The sequence below is a fragment of the Tinamus guttatus genome, unplaced genomic scaffold (genome assembly GCF_059628265.1).
Source record: "Tinamus guttatus ecotype Peru unplaced genomic scaffold, ASM5962826v1 Tinamus_guttatus_pri_ptg000631l, whole genome shotgun sequence".
Lineage (NCBI taxonomy): Eukaryota > Metazoa > Chordata > Aves > Tinamiformes > Tinamidae > Tinamus > Tinamus guttatus.
Genome location: NW_028289165.1, coordinates 54,523 through 72,273, shown reverse-complemented (window position 1 = coordinate 72,273; position 17,751 = coordinate 54,523). Strand labels below are relative to the sequence as shown.

At 52.7% G+C, this 17,751-nt stretch overlaps 2 protein-coding genes across 2 annotated transcripts; both read left to right on the top strand.

Moving 5' to 3' along the window:
• The first annotated feature begins 5,038 nt into the window (after positions 1–5,038).
• LOC148592155 (olfactory receptor 14C36-like) lies at positions 5,039–6,064 on the top strand. Its single transcript, XM_088535579.1, has one exon. The coding sequence runs from the start codon at positions 5,039–5,041 to the stop codon at positions 6,062–6,064; it is 1,026 nt and encodes a 341-aa protein (XP_088391705.1).
• A 6,246-nt stretch (positions 6,065–12,310) lies between these two features.
• LOC148592154 (olfactory receptor 14J1-like) lies at positions 12,311–13,270 on the top strand. Its single transcript, XM_088535581.1, has one exon. It carries the CDS (start codon positions 12,311–12,313, stop codon positions 13,268–13,270), a length of 960 nt encoding a protein of 319 aa, XP_088391707.1.
• Positions 13,271–17,751: the final 4,481 nt, after the last annotated feature.

The window sequence follows — 17,751 nt, the reverse complement described above, 5'->3', positions numbered from 1 at the left end:
TCCCAGGCCGTTTTCAAGGCGACCATGATCTGCCACCAGGTGCTCACATGTTTTACTACGGCTGTATTACCATCCGCCATCGCCTCCTTAAGGCCCTTTCCGAGTTCTTCCTACACCTCTCGCTGGAGTGTGCCTTCCTTCGGGAAAGTAGGTACCGTCTCCCGAATCCACTCTAGTAGAGTGACTAAATCCTTCCCGGAAATCTGCCGGTTGTCTTCGTGCACCATGTGCTGCAGCGCGTCCAGGCTGTGTTTCTGCCCTTGAGACATTCCGCCTCCCGTGGTTCCCAGGATGCTGTCCTCTCATTAGGCGATGGGTGCACACTGGAGTTCTTCCTGCTCCGTTCCTGGTTCGGCTGGGCTACGCTGCCGGGTTCGGGCTTTGTGAGCTTCCCCTGTGTTCTTGCCCCAACTTTGGATGTCATTTGCAGTGTCTGAAGCAATCATGGTCTTCGGTGTTGTGAAACCAGAGACCTTTATTTAAACACAATTTATAGAGCTTCTGACCCCGGAGACAGCCCCCGCCCTGCCTGGCAGCACGTTAAGCCCCTAACCCAACCAACCCATCAACCAGATGATCACGCGCTGATCACACGTGAGGCTGTCCAGTGAGTTCCTTGATCATGTGCTGGCCAGGTGGCTGCAGCTCCCGCCTCTCCTGCTCAGCCCCCCATCTGCCGAGGGGACATTCTTTGCTACTGACCTTAGGTTGACCTCCACAGGTGGTGACTTGTGTCTGGGACCAGGGCACTGCTCTTCCCTAGACCCTCTCCTGGGAAAGCACTGCAGGAGCAAGCACACCCTGGGGAACAACCTTGCCCATGTCCCTGGGACCAATGACAGGGTCCCTTCTGTGTGAGAACGTGACATGCCAGCAGCAGGGCCATGGCTGCTGTTTGTACTCCGAGGTCCTTTCTGCCTGAGTAGCTGATAGACCCAAACTTGTGACTCTGAGGACACCTATTGCTCTGGATAGGCCAGAGGGGGCTCTTAGCTCCCACAGGCTGTTGTGATGTCACCTCAGTGCCTGGTGGTGACCAGGCAGAAAACGCCCATGATTTGGATGTTGGTTGTGTTGGCCTTTCTGCCTTGGGACCTGGTAGGCCAGCAGGAGGCCCATGGCCTGAATGTTGTTAGTGAGGTCACTGCTGTGCCAGTCCCTGATAGGCCAGCAGCAGGGACATGGCCTGGATATTAATAGTGAGGTCACTGCTGTGCCTGATCCTGATAGCCCAAAAGCAGGGCTGTGGCTCTGAGGGTGACTGCGAGGTCACATCCTTCTCTGTAGACTTGACGTCATCAAGAAGCTCTGGGTTGCTGAGGTTTCTTGTGACGTCACCTCTGTCCCTGCTGCTGATAGGCCAGAGCCAGCTGAAGGTTCCAGGGCACATTGTGAGGTCACTGCTGCCCCGTGTGGGATTGGCCAGCAGCAGAACCAGCCCCAGCCAAGGGCCTGTGAGGTCCCGTCAGTGTGAGCAGCTGATCAGAGGACAGGGCTGTGACATGGACTGTGTGGACGTGTCTGTCTGTGCAGAGGACAGGCTGGAAACGCGCTGGCCGTGCAGGGCTGTCCCCAGAGCGAGTCCTGGAGATGGAGTTGGAGAAGGAGCAGCAGGCGAGTGGCTGCTCCTCATCAATGAATGGGATCCATGGAGTGCAGGAGCGCACGAGGGAGGTGAGCGGTGGGGCTGGAGGGAGAGGCGGGCAGCAGGAATGGAACTTGCACAGAGAGCACGAGGATGGTAGGGAAGGACCTGGGTCAAGATCGCCAGGCAGGAGCTTCTCCAGCGAGGGGACACGTATTCCTGGCCATGGACATTTCCTCTCACACAAAGCAGCCCAACGGGCACTCTCTCCTGTACCTAACACTGGTTCAGGAAGAACAAGGAGCCACTGAAGATGTCCATGGGCCTTGACAGCCTTTGATGCAGCCACCCAGAGGTCCTCATTAGCCCGTTACCTGTTCATGTCATGTGGTGGGATGAAGAGTAGTTCAGGGGAGGAGAGCTAGAAGGGTTTGAGAGTGCAGGGCCTGGAGCAGAGACAAGGCAGGGCCGGGGTGCCTCCCATTTATGCAGCACCCTGGATGTAGATGGGATGGGCTTTCCCTACAGCCAGTGCTGGAATGTCTGTGTTTGGGTACAGGATGGAAACGCAGGATGTCCTGGGGCACTTGCCCAGCAATCACTCCAAGGGACATGGTTTTCCTGTAGGTCCCCTGCTGTATCTGCTAGAGACGTGTGGTTGTGCTGGACACCCCTGGCATCTTACAAGGCCCTGCCAGCACTTTTCTGTGCCATCAAATCAAGGGTCTGCACTGAATTACAGGAGCTGCTGGTTAATCCTGGAATCTTCCCATGCCTCAACTTCCCCATGCTCTCATTGTAATTGGCACCTGGGGTCATTTCAGACAGCCAAGGCAATTCCCCACCTGGACCCCAGCTCATGCTGTAGGATGATGCATGTCTCTCAGTAGCTCCATCACTGGCACCTTGCTTAGACCCCCTCAAACTCTTCCACTGTCACACACCTTGGCCCTCCTCAGTCTCTTCCACTGTCACCAGGTGTTTCTGCGGGAACTACTGACTCTCACCCTGCATCTCCAGTGATTATAGTGGAGCTTTGAGAAGGAGATTGTGTGCGGATTGCTGTGCTCTGCTCGCTTCAGTTTTGGCAAGGGGAATCCCACTACTTGTGTTTTTGTCGAGTTTACAGGAGGGATCTGAATATGACTTCAGATCCAGGCCTAGACAGGTACTGCCCAGATTGATATTTCTGAATCAGCACCTGAACCCTGAGTCAGTGCACTCCCCACTTGTTCAGTCCTCGGTCTCCTGTCTAGTTAAGCGATGTGAAATCAGCCTTCCAGAGTGAGATAGTTCCAATTTTGATAGTTCTTCATTCTCTGAGGAAATAAATGGCAATATTAGAATCTCTCTCTCTTTACTTGTTTGCGAAGGAGAGCAGCTGATTATTTTAGTTTATTGAAGTGCACTTTTCCCTGGAGGAGGGAGCACGAGGGACAGCGAAATTGGTGAGTTCAGCTGGGCCTCTGCTCCTGAGCGGGGCCAGGCTCCTGGGACGGAGGCAGCTCGTGGCAGCCTGGCAGCACTGCCCAGAGACAGCCGAGTGCAGGAGCAGCTCCTGTGCCAAGAGCAGCAGGGCTGCGGGCACTGCCTGCTGCTGCGGACAGGGGAGGAGAGAAGGCAGCGAGAGGGGAACGGCAGTGTGGAGTGGGGGGACAGAGCAGAGCTCACTGTGGAGGAAGTCCTCACAACCCCTTGCATGGTAAGTCTCTGGCTGCAGGGCATAGCAAGAGGAGATGATTCCAAGCAGGGATTCCTTGATGCACCTTGGCAGGGCAGGGCATGCTGCTCCTTTCTTCCAGAGACAGCTGCAGGGATGTGAAGCTGGGTATGAACACGGGTCCACCCAGGTTGCTTAGTCAGAGCAGCATCTCTGTGCCCCAGGAGGCACCCAGGGCAGTGATTCTGCTGCCTGCAAGGGTCAGTGCTGCACAGAGAAGCTCTGAGTGACAGGGTTGCCCCCAGCCGGGCAGGATCATCCTCCTGTTGAGAGAGTGCTGTCTGGGTGAAGGCTGCTCACTGCTCTAGTTCATTCACCGGATGTGTCTGAGGGGTCTTTCCAAGAGGAAGGTCAAGAGAAGGTCTATTTCCAAGGGCACAGCTTTTCTCCTGCTGATTGCACTTTCAGTTTTCACCCTAATTGCAGCAGGGAGAAAAATCTGTTCTGTCGAGGACCTGGGACTCCCATCCTTCACTCTCAGAGATCAGTAGGTCTGTGAGAATGCTCACAGAACTCCTTCAACCCACCTTAGCCTGCAGCCAGCATCAGCATCACCTTTGTGGAATTTATTTTACTTGCTCCTTACAAACTGCCTGCACAGAGATGCCCTTGGACAGTGCTCTGTCCCCAGAGGTTTTTGCAGAATAGAACTAAGGACACAAAAGGTGTCATATGATCTATGAACATAGACTCCAAAGAAATGTTGGGACAGAGAAAGATGCCAGCAGGGACTGCTATGGGCAGCAGAGATGGACAGGGAAGGAGAGGGAAGTGTCCATCATGATGGGAGGAAGGATTTGGGGAAGTCATGGTCAGTCCCTCCATTGCAGAAACCTTCCTCTGAGCAAGCCCTCCAAGTCTCCTCTGCCACCCATCAGCCTCTCTGCCCTGACAGCCTTGGGGTCTGGGCCATGAACCCTGTCCTTTGTGTCCAGACCTCTGGCAGAGGACAGGGACATCCCTCCTGCTATGGACATTTTTCCAGCCTGCTGACAGAGGGACTCGACTGCCTTGCCTGCAATGTCACCATCTGGCAGGTGACATGTCCTGCTGGGTGAGGTGAAGGTGTTCCTGAGTGCCCCTCTGCCTCTGTCTCCTTGCCTGAGTTGGCATTAGGGTCATGGTGTTGTTGCTCCTTCTTGCCCCTCCTCTCCATGCTGCTCTTGTTCTTCTCTTGGGCTCCCTGGGGTTGGTGGGTTTTCAGTGCTAGTTCAGACACCTGCCCTGCAAGTTGTGGAAGAGAGGAATATGCGTGGGAGTGAGATGTCCCCAGCCCCCCTCTGGCTTGTGCAGCTCCAGGAAATGCCATCCATGGGGTTAGGGATGGAGCTGACTCTCCCTTATGCAGAGCCCATCTTCAGTGCACCTTCAGCTGACCATTTCTCTGTCATATTCTGAGGTGGTGTAGATGCTGAAAATCCCTTCTACATGCCATGAGGAATTCACCTGAAAAATTGTGAATCTCAGAGCTCCCTGTTGTCCCCTTCCCAATACTGCAGAGCAGGACAGATGTCCGTGAAGCCCACAGGAGGATGTTCCTGCTCCTCACACAACACATTCAGTCACCCCAAACTGGAGGTCAAGCAAGGAGCTGCACAAAGATCCCCTCAGTAAAGAGATGCAATTTGGGAGGTGTATTAGAACTGGAATATTGGCTTTTTTACTGGAAAAAACCTTTGTAACATCAATATCTTTTCTTCTTTGAACAGTCCACAAAGCCTGGAAACAGAAAAATGTCCAACAGCAGTTCCTTCAATGAGTTCCTGCTCCTGCCATTTGCAAACAGGCGGGAGCTGCAGCTATTGCACCTCTCGCTCTTCCTGAGCATCTACTTGGCTGCCCTCCTGGCCAACGGCCTCATCATCACAGCCATAGTCTGTGACCACCGCCTCCACACCCCCATGTACTTCTTCCTCCTCAACCTCTCCATCCTTGACCTTGGCTCCATCTCCACCATTGTCCCCAAATCCATGCACAATTCTCTGTGGGACACCATGGCCATTTCCCACTTAGGATGTGCTGCACAGGTCTTTCTGTTTGCCTTTTTCATGTCAGCAGAGTATTCTCTCCTCACAGTCATGGCCTATGACTGCTACGTTGCCATCTGCAGACCCCTGCACTATGGAACCCTCCTGGGCAGCAGAGCTTGTGTCAAAATGGCAACAGCTGCCTGGGCCAGTGGTTTTCTCTATGCTCTCCTGCACACTGGGAACACATTTTCCATTCCGCTCTGCCAAGGCAATGTGGTGGAGCAGTTCTTCTGTGAGATCCCCCAGATCCTCAAGCTCTCCTGCTCAGACTCCTACCTCAGGGAAGTTGAGCTTCTTGTGGTTAGTGTCTGTTTAGCCTTTGGGTGTTTCACTTTCATTGCGGTGTCCTACGTGCAGATCTTCAGAGCTGTGCTGAGGATCCCGTCAGAGCAGGGCCGGCACAAAGCCTTTTCCATGTGCCTCCCACACCTGGCCGTGGTCTCTCTCTTTGTCAGCACTGCATTTTTTGCCTACCTGAAGCCCCCCTCCATCTCATCCCCATCTCTGGATCTGGTGCTGGCTGTTCTGTACTCGGTGGTGCCTCCAGCAGTGAACCCCCTCATCTACAGCATGAGGAACAAGGAGCTCAAGGATGCCATTAGGGAAGTGATTTCATGGACGTTTTTCAGCAGTGGTAAGATTGCCATTTCTCTCCATAATTACTCTTTCTGTATCTCAACCAGATTGAGCACTGTTTCTTCATGTTATTTTTATTGTGGCTTTCATTAGTAGTAATAATGGTTACCATGATGTTACACAAATGGTTGGTTTCATGGTATTTATTCTGAGACTGCTCTGTCTCACCTAGTCCATTAAATTGTGTCGAATGCTGTATCAGGACAGGCTCCCTCACTGACTCCTATGTAATAGAAAAGGTTCTGCCCAGTGCACTGCCTGAAGGCTTGACTTCCTTCAGAGCTGGTGTCAATAATATGCCCAAGATACCGCACACCAGAAGGGCCTTCTGAGATGCTTGCTCCATGGGTTCAGCATCAAAAACTCATCATGTTGTAATGATCTCTTCAGAGATCAAGGGGTGGATTTGGGAAGCAATTATCAGTGTCCAGGTATAGTGTAGAGGTTGAATGGTGCTGCATTTACATGGCCAGAGCTGTGACACATGTTAAAGCACAGTGTGAGATTCCTGTCTTTCTGGAAGGGAAGCTGGAGATGCCAGGTGAGCAGTGAGTGGAGCCTCACAAGGGGAGAGATCCTCCAAGGTGGAGGCACCTAAAGGTAACACATTAAACCCAGGTATTTGGGGACAAGGCAGACCTCAGGATCTAGAGGTGCACCTGAACACAGCCAGTACCCTCAGAAATGCCCGTAGTTCCTCCCAGCACCTGACACATCCTCAGACTCCTGGGGGGAATCGCGGCCACACCCCCCTTTGGTTGAGTCTGCTTCCCTCCCTGAGCAGAACAGCAACAGTGGAGGCACCTCCTGATCCCTGTGTGCTCAACTGCCCATTTGCTTTGTGAAGCAGCACCGTGAGCTCAGGGTCTTGCTGGGAGAACAGGGAAGGGAATGGTGGAAACAGGCAACGGAATCAGAGGAGGGATTGTCTGAAATGACAAGGAAGTGGAACTGAATGTGAAGGGGTCTTGGAGAGAAAAATGCTGACATTCACTCCACGATAATACTGGTGTACTACAGCAAGCTCCAAGACCCAATCATAGAATCATAGAATCACAGAACGCTTAAGGTTGGAAAGGACCTCTAGAGGTCATTTAGTCCAACCCCCTGCACACGCAGGGTCACCTAGAGCACGTGGCACAGGACTGCATCCAAGCGGGTTTGGAAGATCTCCAGCACCCAGAAGGACTTGGAGATGTCCCAGTGTCTCTGAGTGACCTGCGTGGGCCTGAGAGCTCTCGCAGGGACCTGTGGGAGAGCAGAGCCCCTCAGAGCTGCAGAGGGAGGCTGGGGACAGGGAACCACGGCACCTGGAATGGCACCAGCTGTGCAGGACTCTGGGACTGCAGCCCACCCACTTCTGAAAATCACTTCCCTTTTCAAGAACAAATGAGCAGGCCCAAGTCTAGCGTACTAAAACACAACAATGAATAATGGCGGGAAGTATAACAAATGTTTTTTTGCTTTAATTCTTTCTCTTAATTTCTTTCTAGATTTGTTTTTAAACAAATTTTCTAAACCTTTCTGTTACTATCAGGCCTATACCTGTAGGATTTCTTTGTCCCACTCAGAGCCCAGCGCTCAGAAAAGACCCCTGCCCACAGCTGTCCCTGCCACCCCTTACTCTCTGCACAGAGCACGTCGCACTCGGAGGTGTCGTCCTCTCTCGACTGGTGCAGGAGGTTGGGGAGCAGCTTCAAGGAAATGCTCTGTTTTGGCAGGGCCAACTTTGCACAAACTAAATCTACCCCAGTTACATCAACGCCCAGGGCCAGGAATAAATGAACCGTCCCCAGAAGAGCTCTCAACTCTCCCCTCATCCCGGCTCCCCTTCGACACCATCCTTGTGCTCTCCATGTTGGTGCCATCCCCGCTGCCTGCCTCTCCCTTCAGCCCCACTGCCCACCTCGCTCCCGCTCTCCTGCAAGCCTGAGAGCCCGTCTGTGGGCTGGGAGCAGGCGTTCACCTGCTGCTCCTTGTCCATGTTCAGGATCCTCTCGTGGGGACCTGACAGCGGCACCAAGGGGAGCTGCTCCCTCCTGATGGATCTGCTGTCCCCAGAGTGGGGATCTGGGATATTTGCCCCCAAGAAGGACATGGTCACCATGGGGACCACCCCCTCACAATGGCCTTATGGGCATGAAGCCACTGCCATCACAAAGCCCTGGTGGTTTCCATGGGGACGTTATCCCGATGCCGTGGTGGAGACCACCGAGACCCTATCACGATGCCTTTGTGGGGACTAAGGAGATGCCTTGGTGGAGACCATGCAGAAAGACATCATTGCAATGTCTTGGTGAAGACCATAGGGACCTCATCATTATTGCTTTTTTTGACATCTATAGCAGAGATCTTCACAAAGCCATGGCTGTTGCTCTGCCCACTAATCCTCATACCAACAATCCTGACTGACTCTCTTTCCATCCCCACGCCTAGCTCCCTGCATCCCACTGCTCTCTCACCTGCACCTTTCCCTATCACTTCAGGCCATCACCTTTTCTCTCTTGCTGGAGTCTTCTTCTCCCCTGACTCGCTCCCAATTTAAGGCTGTCCTCACCAGCTTGGCCAGCTGGTTGATGACCATCATGTTGGCAGATGGGAGGAGTCTCCTTCCAAATGAAATGTGACACCCGGTAGCTTTGCTGCCTTGCTGTGGGCTCAGCTCCAGGTCCTCCTCCAAATCCTGCTAAAAAAGAAAAAGTAAAGTAAAAAAAAAATCTTTGCTCATTGTCCTCTCCATTTTCAGCTTGTAATAAGTGGGTATGAGTGTACAATAAAGCAATATGAATTATGATATCTGAAATGCAGAATAAAACCATGAATCCTTAGGACACGTTTCCCCTTGTTGCATGAGTGCATGCCCAGATGTGCAGGGATGCTGCTGCTGGAGGCAGGTTCTGTGCATCACTGTGCCCGAGCAAAGGCCACCCCAAGGACAATGCCTGAAGACTCCAAAGCCCATGGAGAGATCAGCAGGTTATGAGGAAGCTCCAAAAATGCCTTTGCCCACTCTGCCTGTTGACGGCACCAGTAGCACCTTTGCTGGGCCTATCTGGCCAATAAGCACAAAAAAGGAGATACTCAAGGGGTGCCAGGCACCCAAAGAACATGTGAGTGCCATAGGAACCATGGGTGTATGTGTGCAGGTGCTGTAGGTGGGCACATGGAGCATTTGTGACTGTCACAGCTGCCTAGCCTGAGGGACAGGGCAGGATGGCAGATTTCTTGAAGCAATCTCTAGAAAAGTCAAGGTGCCACTGAAGAAGTCCCTGTTCATACAGGGAGGGGAGCAAGAAGGGTTTGAGAGTTCAGAGACCAGAGCACAGAGCTTGGAGTGATGTGCCTCCTCTTTTTGCACCATTCTGCATGTAGGTAGGACAGTTCTGCTTGTAGGTGGGACAATTTTCCCTGCAGTCAGTACTGCAATTCATCGATTACGGTAGAGGTAGGAAACTCAGCATAGCCTGGGGCACTTGCCCAGCAAGCACTGCAATGGGGCATGGTTTTCCTGCAGGTGCCCTACTGTATCTGCTAGAGACATGTGGTTGTGCTGGACATCCCAGGCATCTGACAAGGCCCTGCCAGCATTTTTCTATGCCATCAAATCAAGGATCTGCATTGAATTACCAGAGACATTGTTTAATACAAGCATCTTTCTATGCCTCATCTTCATAGTTAACGGGGCTCCTGTTGTATTTAGCATCTGGAGTCATTTAAGATGGGCAATGCAATTCTCCTGAGGCCCCCACCATGATGCTCTGGGATGATGCAGGTCTCTAAGGAGCTGCATCAGAGCAAGTGGGCCCTGGCACATGCCTTGGACCTCCTCAGTCTTTTCAACTGTCCCCAGGTGTTTGTGCAGGAGTCACTGACTCCCATCCACCATCTCCAGTGATTGCAATTGCAGCTTAGACAAGGAGCTCTCTTGCAGACCTCTGTGTTCTGCTCACTTCAGTTGTGGCAAGGGGAATCACTTGAGCTGCCTGTGGAGCTTGTAGGATTTTTCTGAATCCCACTTCACGTCAGGGGCTTCTAGACCAGAATGAGATCCCCAGACTGACATATCTGAGTCGATCCCTGAACCATGTGTCGAGGAGCTCCCTTCTTGTTGTAACTAGGTGTCCTGCCTAGGTCAGAGAAGAGAATCGGGGGTTCCACAGGAGCATCTTTCTCTCTCTTCTAGGTAGCAATCCTCTGATGATAGAACTTGCAATGTTGGAAATAGTTCCTCTCCACTCAATGGAAAGAGACAACAGGTGATTACTTCAGTCTATTCCAGTGAACATTTCCCAGGAGGAGGGGACAAAAGGGACAGAGAAATTGGTGAGTTCAGCTGTTCCTCTGCTCCTGAGTGGGGCCAGGCTCCTGGGACGGAGGCAGCTCGTGGCAGCCTGTCAGCACTGCCCAGAGACAGCCGAGTGCAGGAGCAGCTCCTGTGCCAAGAGCAGCAGGGCTGTGGGCACTGCCTGCTGCTGCGGACAGCAGAGGAGAGAAGGCAGCGAGAGGGCAACGGCAGTGTGGAGCGGGAGGACAGAGGAGACCTTCACAGCTCTTGACATGGTGAGTTTTTGCTTACAGGACAATGCTATGGAGCTTCTTGAAGGGGACATAAGAACCCATCACACCCCAAGGCTGGCAGCATTTTTTGCTTCTTTCTCCTGGCTTTTACAGTGCGGAGGAAGAGGAGCTGCTTCAGAGCAGGGATTCTCTAACATACCACCTAAGGGCAGGGCATCCTGCTGCCTTCCCCAACAGAAACAGCAGTGATGTGAAGCCGGGTTGTGCAGACAGGGTGAGAGGTCTGCACTTCAGAGCAGGGTCCCTGCACCCAAAGGTGCCGTGTGCCCGCAGCAGTGACCGTGTCGCCTGTGAAGGTCAGCGCTCAGCCTGCCCAGGGAGCTCCCCACAGCACTGAGGGGAGAAGTTCTGGGTGGGAGGATGATCCTCTACCAGGACAGGCTCCTTCTCCTGCTGGAGGGTGCTGCGGGGGTCAGGTCTGCTCACAGGTCTAGCTGTGAGCACATTTCTGGGGGCACTTTGCAAAAGGAAAGGCAGGGCAGGCATTTCCTGAAGGAGAAGCCAGTGAGGTGGTGCTTAGAATTTCCTTCCACTTGATAAGAGGAAAACGGAAACAAAACTGTCAGATTTGGACAACAGATTGAAACTCATTAAGAGATGCAAGGAGCGGCCAAAGAATCTGCCAGGGACTTCTGAATGTTCCCTCACCCATCCCTTAGTGCATAGACAGCACCAGCTTCTCCTGGGCTGCTGCATCAGGGTCTATCTGAGCTGCTCCTTAGCACCTGCAAACATGGGGGTGCCCCTGGACAGTCCCCTTCTCCTGGGAGGTTTCTGCAGGGAGTACTGGGCTCACTTGTGAGTGTCGTTGTCCTTCATGTGAGTGAGGTGCAAGTACATGACAGTGAGGGGCAAGGCTCAGCGATGAAGCAGGTCCCATGACAAAGTCTTTTTCTCCTGAGAGTGATTGAAATGCCAAAGATTTCTGTTCTATCTAAGAATGTTCCCACAGTGAGTAGGCACCTTTGTGTGTTTGTGTGTGCACCATCACATATATTATTTATACGCATGCTTATATATCAACAGACTCCTCCACTTATCCTTTTGCAGAGAACACTTGATTTCCAACTGCTGAAGAGCCCTGCCATAGAAGGGGTGGACATCGTCTCCTGCAGCTTGTGTGCATCAAAGCTACTCCTTCTCTCTGCAGTGCCTGGAATAAGAGTGCAGGGTGCAGGGTTAAAAGTGGCGTGAGGACAAGGTCTATCTCTAGACCTCTCGACATGTACAAAGGGTAAGGTCTATCCTTGTTTCCCTTTGACTGTTGTTCTCCCTTGTTGGAGTGAGATCTGGTGTGGCAGACTCAGATAGAAATATCTCTGTTGAGGAGGGCAAGACTGATGGGGGTGAATCCCTCACAGAGCTCTTCTCCTTCAGATACAACCGCTGTGAGGGCTGTATTCAGCTCGCATGCTGGTGAATGGAGAATATTCCCACTTGGTCTCTGGACTAAGTCCATTCCAAGCAAGGCAATATGCCATTCCAAGGCATCTCCACAAATACCACTCAAAGACTAGTGCATCTATTTCCACCTGCAGCAAAGCAGAAACAACTCCTCCGGAGCTATATGCAGGAGTCCCTGCTGCACGTGGCACACTCAGCCAGTTCAAAGTGGAGCAACAGAAAGGGAGCTGAAATAAGGGAGAGAGGAAATGTGGGGAGTTCCTTGAGAAACTGAAATGGTTTGGCTAAGAAAAGCCTGCCTTAACTTTTGGCTTTCTTTCCTTCCTCGGACAGGACTCCTGGGCCCCGAAGGAACTAATGTCCAACAGCAGCTCCTTCAGCAAGTTCCTCCTCTTGGCATTCGCAGACACACGGGAGCTGCAGCTCTTGCACTTCTCGCTCTTCCTGGCCATCTACCTGGCTGCCCTCGTGGCCAATGGCCTCATCATCACAGCCGTAGCCTGCGACCACCGCCTCCACACCCCCATGTACTTCTTCCTCCTCAACCTCTCCCTCCTCGACCTTGGATCCATCTCCACCACTGTCCCCAAATCCATGCACAATTCTCTGTGGGCCAACAGGAGCATTTCATACATGGAATGTCCTGTTCAGGTCTTTTTCTTCCTTTTTTCAGTATCAGCGGAGTATTGTATCCTCACTGTCATGGCCTATGACCGCTACGTTGCCATCTGCAGACCCCTGCACTACGGGACCCTCATGGACAGCAGAGCTTGTGTCAGAATGGCAGCAGCTGCCTGGGGCACTGCCTTTCTCAATGCTCTCCTGCACACTGGGAACACATTTTCCCTGCCACTCTGCCAAGGCAATGTGGTGGAGCAGTTCTTTTGTGAGATCCCCCAGATCCTCAACCTCTCCTGCTCACACTCCTACCTCAGGGAAGTTGGGATTATTGTGGTTAGTGCCTGTTTAGTCTTTGGGTGTTTCACTTTCATTGTGGTGTCCTACGTGCAGATCTTCAGAGCTGTGCTGAGGATCCCCTCTGAGCAGGGCCGGCACAAAGCCTTTTCCATGTGCCTCCCACACCTGGCTGTGGTCTCCCTGTTTGTCAGCACTGCATTTTTTTCCTACCTGAAGCCCCCCTCCATCTCTTCCCCATCTGTGGATCTGGTGCTGGCTGTTCTGTACTCGGTGGTGCCTCCAGCCCTGAACCCCCTCATCTACAGCATGAGGAACAAGGAGCTCAAGGATGCCATTAGGAAAGTGATTTCATGGACATTTTTAAGCAGTGGTCATTTTTCCACATCTCTACACAAATGACTCTTTCTGTATCTCGTAATTGGATTGAGCATTGTTTCTTCATGTTATTTTTATTATGGCTTTTACTAGTGATAATAATTGTTATCATGTTGCTACACAACTACTTGTATTCATTCCCCTTTTTGCAGTGTCTGCTTTGTCTCACCTGATACCCTCAATTCTGTCAAATGCTGGACAAGGACTGGCTCCCCTAACAGTATCTCTGTAATAAAGTAATTTCTATCAGTACAGTGCAAGAAAGCTGGGCTTTTCCTCCAAAGCTGGTGTCAAGAATAGGCCCAAGGACTTGCATCCCTCAAGGGCCTGCTGCACAGGATTCTCCTGCAGCAACACAGAGCTCAGAATCGTGTAATGATCTTTCAGTGACCAAGGGCTGGTTTGAGAATTCACCTATCAGAGTCCAAGGATAGTGGAGACGCTGAATGGTCATGGATTTACACATGCACAGCTCTCCTACGTATTAAGGCACAGTGTCAGATGGCTGTTCTCATGGTTAGGAAGAAGGGAGAACGGAGAGCCCTCTGGGTCATCATCTATCAAATACCAGGGGCAGGATGTATAGCCACAACTAGACACAACGAGCACCCTTGGAAATGCTCTGTAGTCCAGGTGCCCTGGACTGTGCAGTCATCTGCAGTCCCCCGCAGGGATTAGAGGTCGTGATACCCATTTGGTTGGGTCTGACTCCAACCCCCGGTCACAGGGGCACTGAAATGTCACCGTTAGCCACTTTATTCCCCCCTCTCCCCCCTCCATATCCTTCCCAGCTCTCCAAGGGCGCTGCCAAGGCCCCAACACAATGGAGGCCTTTATCCTCTTGACTATGGCTGTTGCGTCTGTCATTGAGGCCTATTCCGAATCATCAGGACTTCTTTGCCCCCTTTATCCTTCTGGGGACCCTGGGAGGTGTCGTGTGTTTGTCCTGCACTCAGCATCGCCCTGGAGGACGTGGGCAACACATGGAGGAAAGGATCTCCCTTGCCAGGGTTTCTCTGCCTGTGCTTGACCAATGTGTGTTGACAAAACACATCAAGGGTGTAATCAGCATCAGAGCCGCATTAGTATTTTCTCTACCTAACTATTACCAATGATTATATTTTTTAGCTTTAATCAGCCCCTGGTGAGTTGTTGTAGTTAATGGCCTCAGTGGGATCCATTAATGCTCTACAAAACTTTAGGGTTTCCTTCTGACTTTGACTTCTTCAGTGACTTCTTCAATCTCCTTTCAATAGCTGCAATTCATGGACTCAGCTCCAAGTAGTGCGTGGAGCTCATTTAAAAGCAAAAAGCCCTGATAAACCAGGACTCTCCTTGCAATTTCCAGCAAGTGTCCATGGCTAATTGGAGAGGTTTGGGGAGTGTAGCTGAAAGCTGAAGACAACAATCATATACAAGTATTTCATCTTTTTAAAGTTTTCTATTACTATTCTAAAGAATAGGTGACAGCACACCATCCTATTCATGGCCATCCAGAGTGACTCCTAATGAAGTCAGCACATGTAGGAAAAGCAATGATCCAGAGATCAGGCACTGTATGCACAATCTTCCCCCCCACCTCCCCAGCCCCACCATTTCCCTCATCAGCCTCTTGGGAATTTAAATCACTCGTGTTGAAAGCCAGCCTTAGTCCACTCAAGTCTGCACTCAATGTTATAGCTCACCTGCCCCAATTCCCACCTGCTTTACTTAGACAACTGGCTGCCAACAGGCACAGGGGGATCTTCTTTTAGTTACAAAGAAACAAAAAAAATAAAGCAGAGTATAGTTTCATGGAAAATAATGACACTCTTTGAGTGTAGGCTACGTCCATACAATCTGTACATATAGTAAGGACATGGCTAATGGGACAGACTGCAGAAAGACAGAGCAAGCTTTAACCTTCCTAAAGGGCAAACCAGCCGCTGGGTCTCTGAGTGAACAGAGTATCGGGAGGAGTCACAACGTGTCCAGATAGTGCCCTAAGGGGATGTTAGAAATTGTCACTTTAAACAGGACATGTGGGAATGGGAGACTTAGGTAGATGCACAGGAGACAGGGGAGAGAATGGGACAAGACCCCCAGCATGAAGAGCTGGGCTCACAGCATCACTGATGAGCTGCCACAGACTGAATAAGCAACCCAAAGACGTCCTTACTTTGGCAGTGACTTGGAAAGCCACATCTCTGATGGGATTCCTGGAAGATCCGGGTTTTCTTCTGTCAGATAGTCCCCAGGACTCTGCAGAGATGAGGAAGAACATGAAGGGAGGTTGCAGGGATGTTCCCCAACTTCATCAGCTGCAGAGCACAGAGCTGGTAATCTCACAAACTGCTGATGGAGGCAAATGAGATGGGGACTGATGAGTGAGATGGGGACTGCTGGATGAACATGCACGGCCTGGACCTCAGTTCTTGTTCCCAGTGATCCTGCTGCTCTGCATCAAGGCTCCCAGCTTCGGGAGCTTCTTCCTGAGGTGTCAAACAGAAACTGTCACTGCAAAGACCCCTGTGGATCCCGGGCTGTGGCAGTAGCTGCTCAGGGCTGGAGGCTGCCAAAAGAATCCTGCCTGAGGGTCCCACCTTGCTCAGGGGACAATGTGGCAGCCAGGACTCCTGGGGCTGGGGCTTCCTCAAGCCCCAAGGCTCCCGTGGGGCAGCTCCAACCCTTGTGTGGGTGCTGGGGGCAGAAGGAGAGAATCCAGGGCAGGTTTCCCTGGCACTGGCTGCCCCTCTTCTCCCCCACGCCGGGGTGGGCAGTGCTGGCTGAGCCCAACACAGCACCTCACACAGCCCCCCAGGCCCCCACACCAGCACCCCCAGCACCCGCAGCCCCAAGCTGGGCTCCCCTCCCTGCCCCGGCCCCGCACAGCCCCCAGCACAGCCAGGAGCCCCGCGGGGCCTCACAGCCAATGGCTGCACTGGGCACGAGGAGGTCACTGCTGCCGCAGCCCCTGATAGGCCAGCTGCAGGGAGAGGGCGTGGCTGCTGCTTGGGAGGTCCCCGCTGCGGGCAGAGCTGATTGGGCAGCAGCAGGGCTGGCTCTGCCTGGTGACTGTGAGGTCACCGCTCCCGCAGCGCCTCATTGGGCAGCAGCCGGGCCCTGCGGGGCTCTGCGCTGCTGAGATCATCTCCGCGGAGCAGCTGCTGAGCCCGGGCTGGGCTCCTGGCGGGGAAGGGCTGGGGAGGCCATTGCTGCCCTGGAGGGCAGGGCCAGAGAGCGGGGCGGGACGGCGCTGTGACGTCATGTCTTTGTGAGCGCCTGATTGGCCGGCAGCAGGCAGGCAGGCGTGGGCGGTGGGTGGGGGGTCTCTGTGGTGAGAGGAGCTGAGAGGGCAGCAGTGGCTCCTGTGTGGGGAAGGGGTTTGAGGAAGCTGCTGTCTCTGAAGGCCACAGGCAGCATGAGGGATGTGGTGGGTTTGCACCTGTGAGGTCACCTCCATGTGAGCAGCTGGGTTTGGGGTTTAGCCTTTAGGGTTGTGATCAGTGGCACAGAGCCTGGTTGGAGACCTGCAACTATTGGTATCAGGAGTCAGTCAAAACCTGTTCAGTTTATTAATCAGTGACCTGAAGGGACAGAGTGCACCCTCAGCGAGTTTGCTGAGGATAGAAAAGTGGGAGGAATGGCTGATAACCCTTAGAGGTCTGTGCAGGCTTTGAGAGGGACCTGGGCAGCCTGGAGAGCTGGGCATAGAGGAACCTCATGAAGTTCAATACGGGCAAGTGCAGGGTCTTGCAGCTAGGGAGGAATAACCCCATGCACCAGGACAGGCTGGGGGTTGACATGTTGGATAGCAGCTCCACAAAAAGGGACCTGGGAATCGTGTTTTGCAACAAATTGACCATGAGCCATCAGTGTGCCCTTGTGGCCACTGATACTGGTGGCTGAGGTCTGACGGTACTCAGAGTGCCCCCACAATATTGCAATGGCAGGAGATGTCTTTGGGTGGCCACTAGCTCCAGGCTGTGGTGTTTCACTGCGGGTGCAGGAATCGCCCTCCACTGCCCCTTCCCTGGGCCTCCTGGGTCCCCACTGCCTCTCTGTGGATTGCAGAGCCCTCCTTTCCCCATGTGCGCCTGGGTTTAGTGCTGTACCTTCTGGTCCCTGCACTGTGAGTCATCCCTGTTTCGTTAAAGCTGCACTCAGTGCCCACTCCCAGACAAACCCTGTGCCTGGAGATCCCCTGGGGGTTCTCTCATCAGCACAGCCACGTGTGGGGCAGCCTGGCACAGGCAATGCAGAGACCATTGCCTGTCTGCAGTGGTCAGTGAGAGATGAACCCTAGATTGAGGCTAACAGATCACTCTGGAATGCTGAGGTCATCCCCTGGATCTCATGGAGTTCACAAGCAGAAGAGCAGGCCCATTTGTGGTTGCACACCCTTGGGCATATTTTTTGATTCCAGTTTCTAAAGAGAGGCCAGATTCAGGACCATCATAGGTCAGATCCCCTTTTATCATGGAAATGTTATTCTGGAATCCAGATGTGGCTTAAGGAAGCCCAAG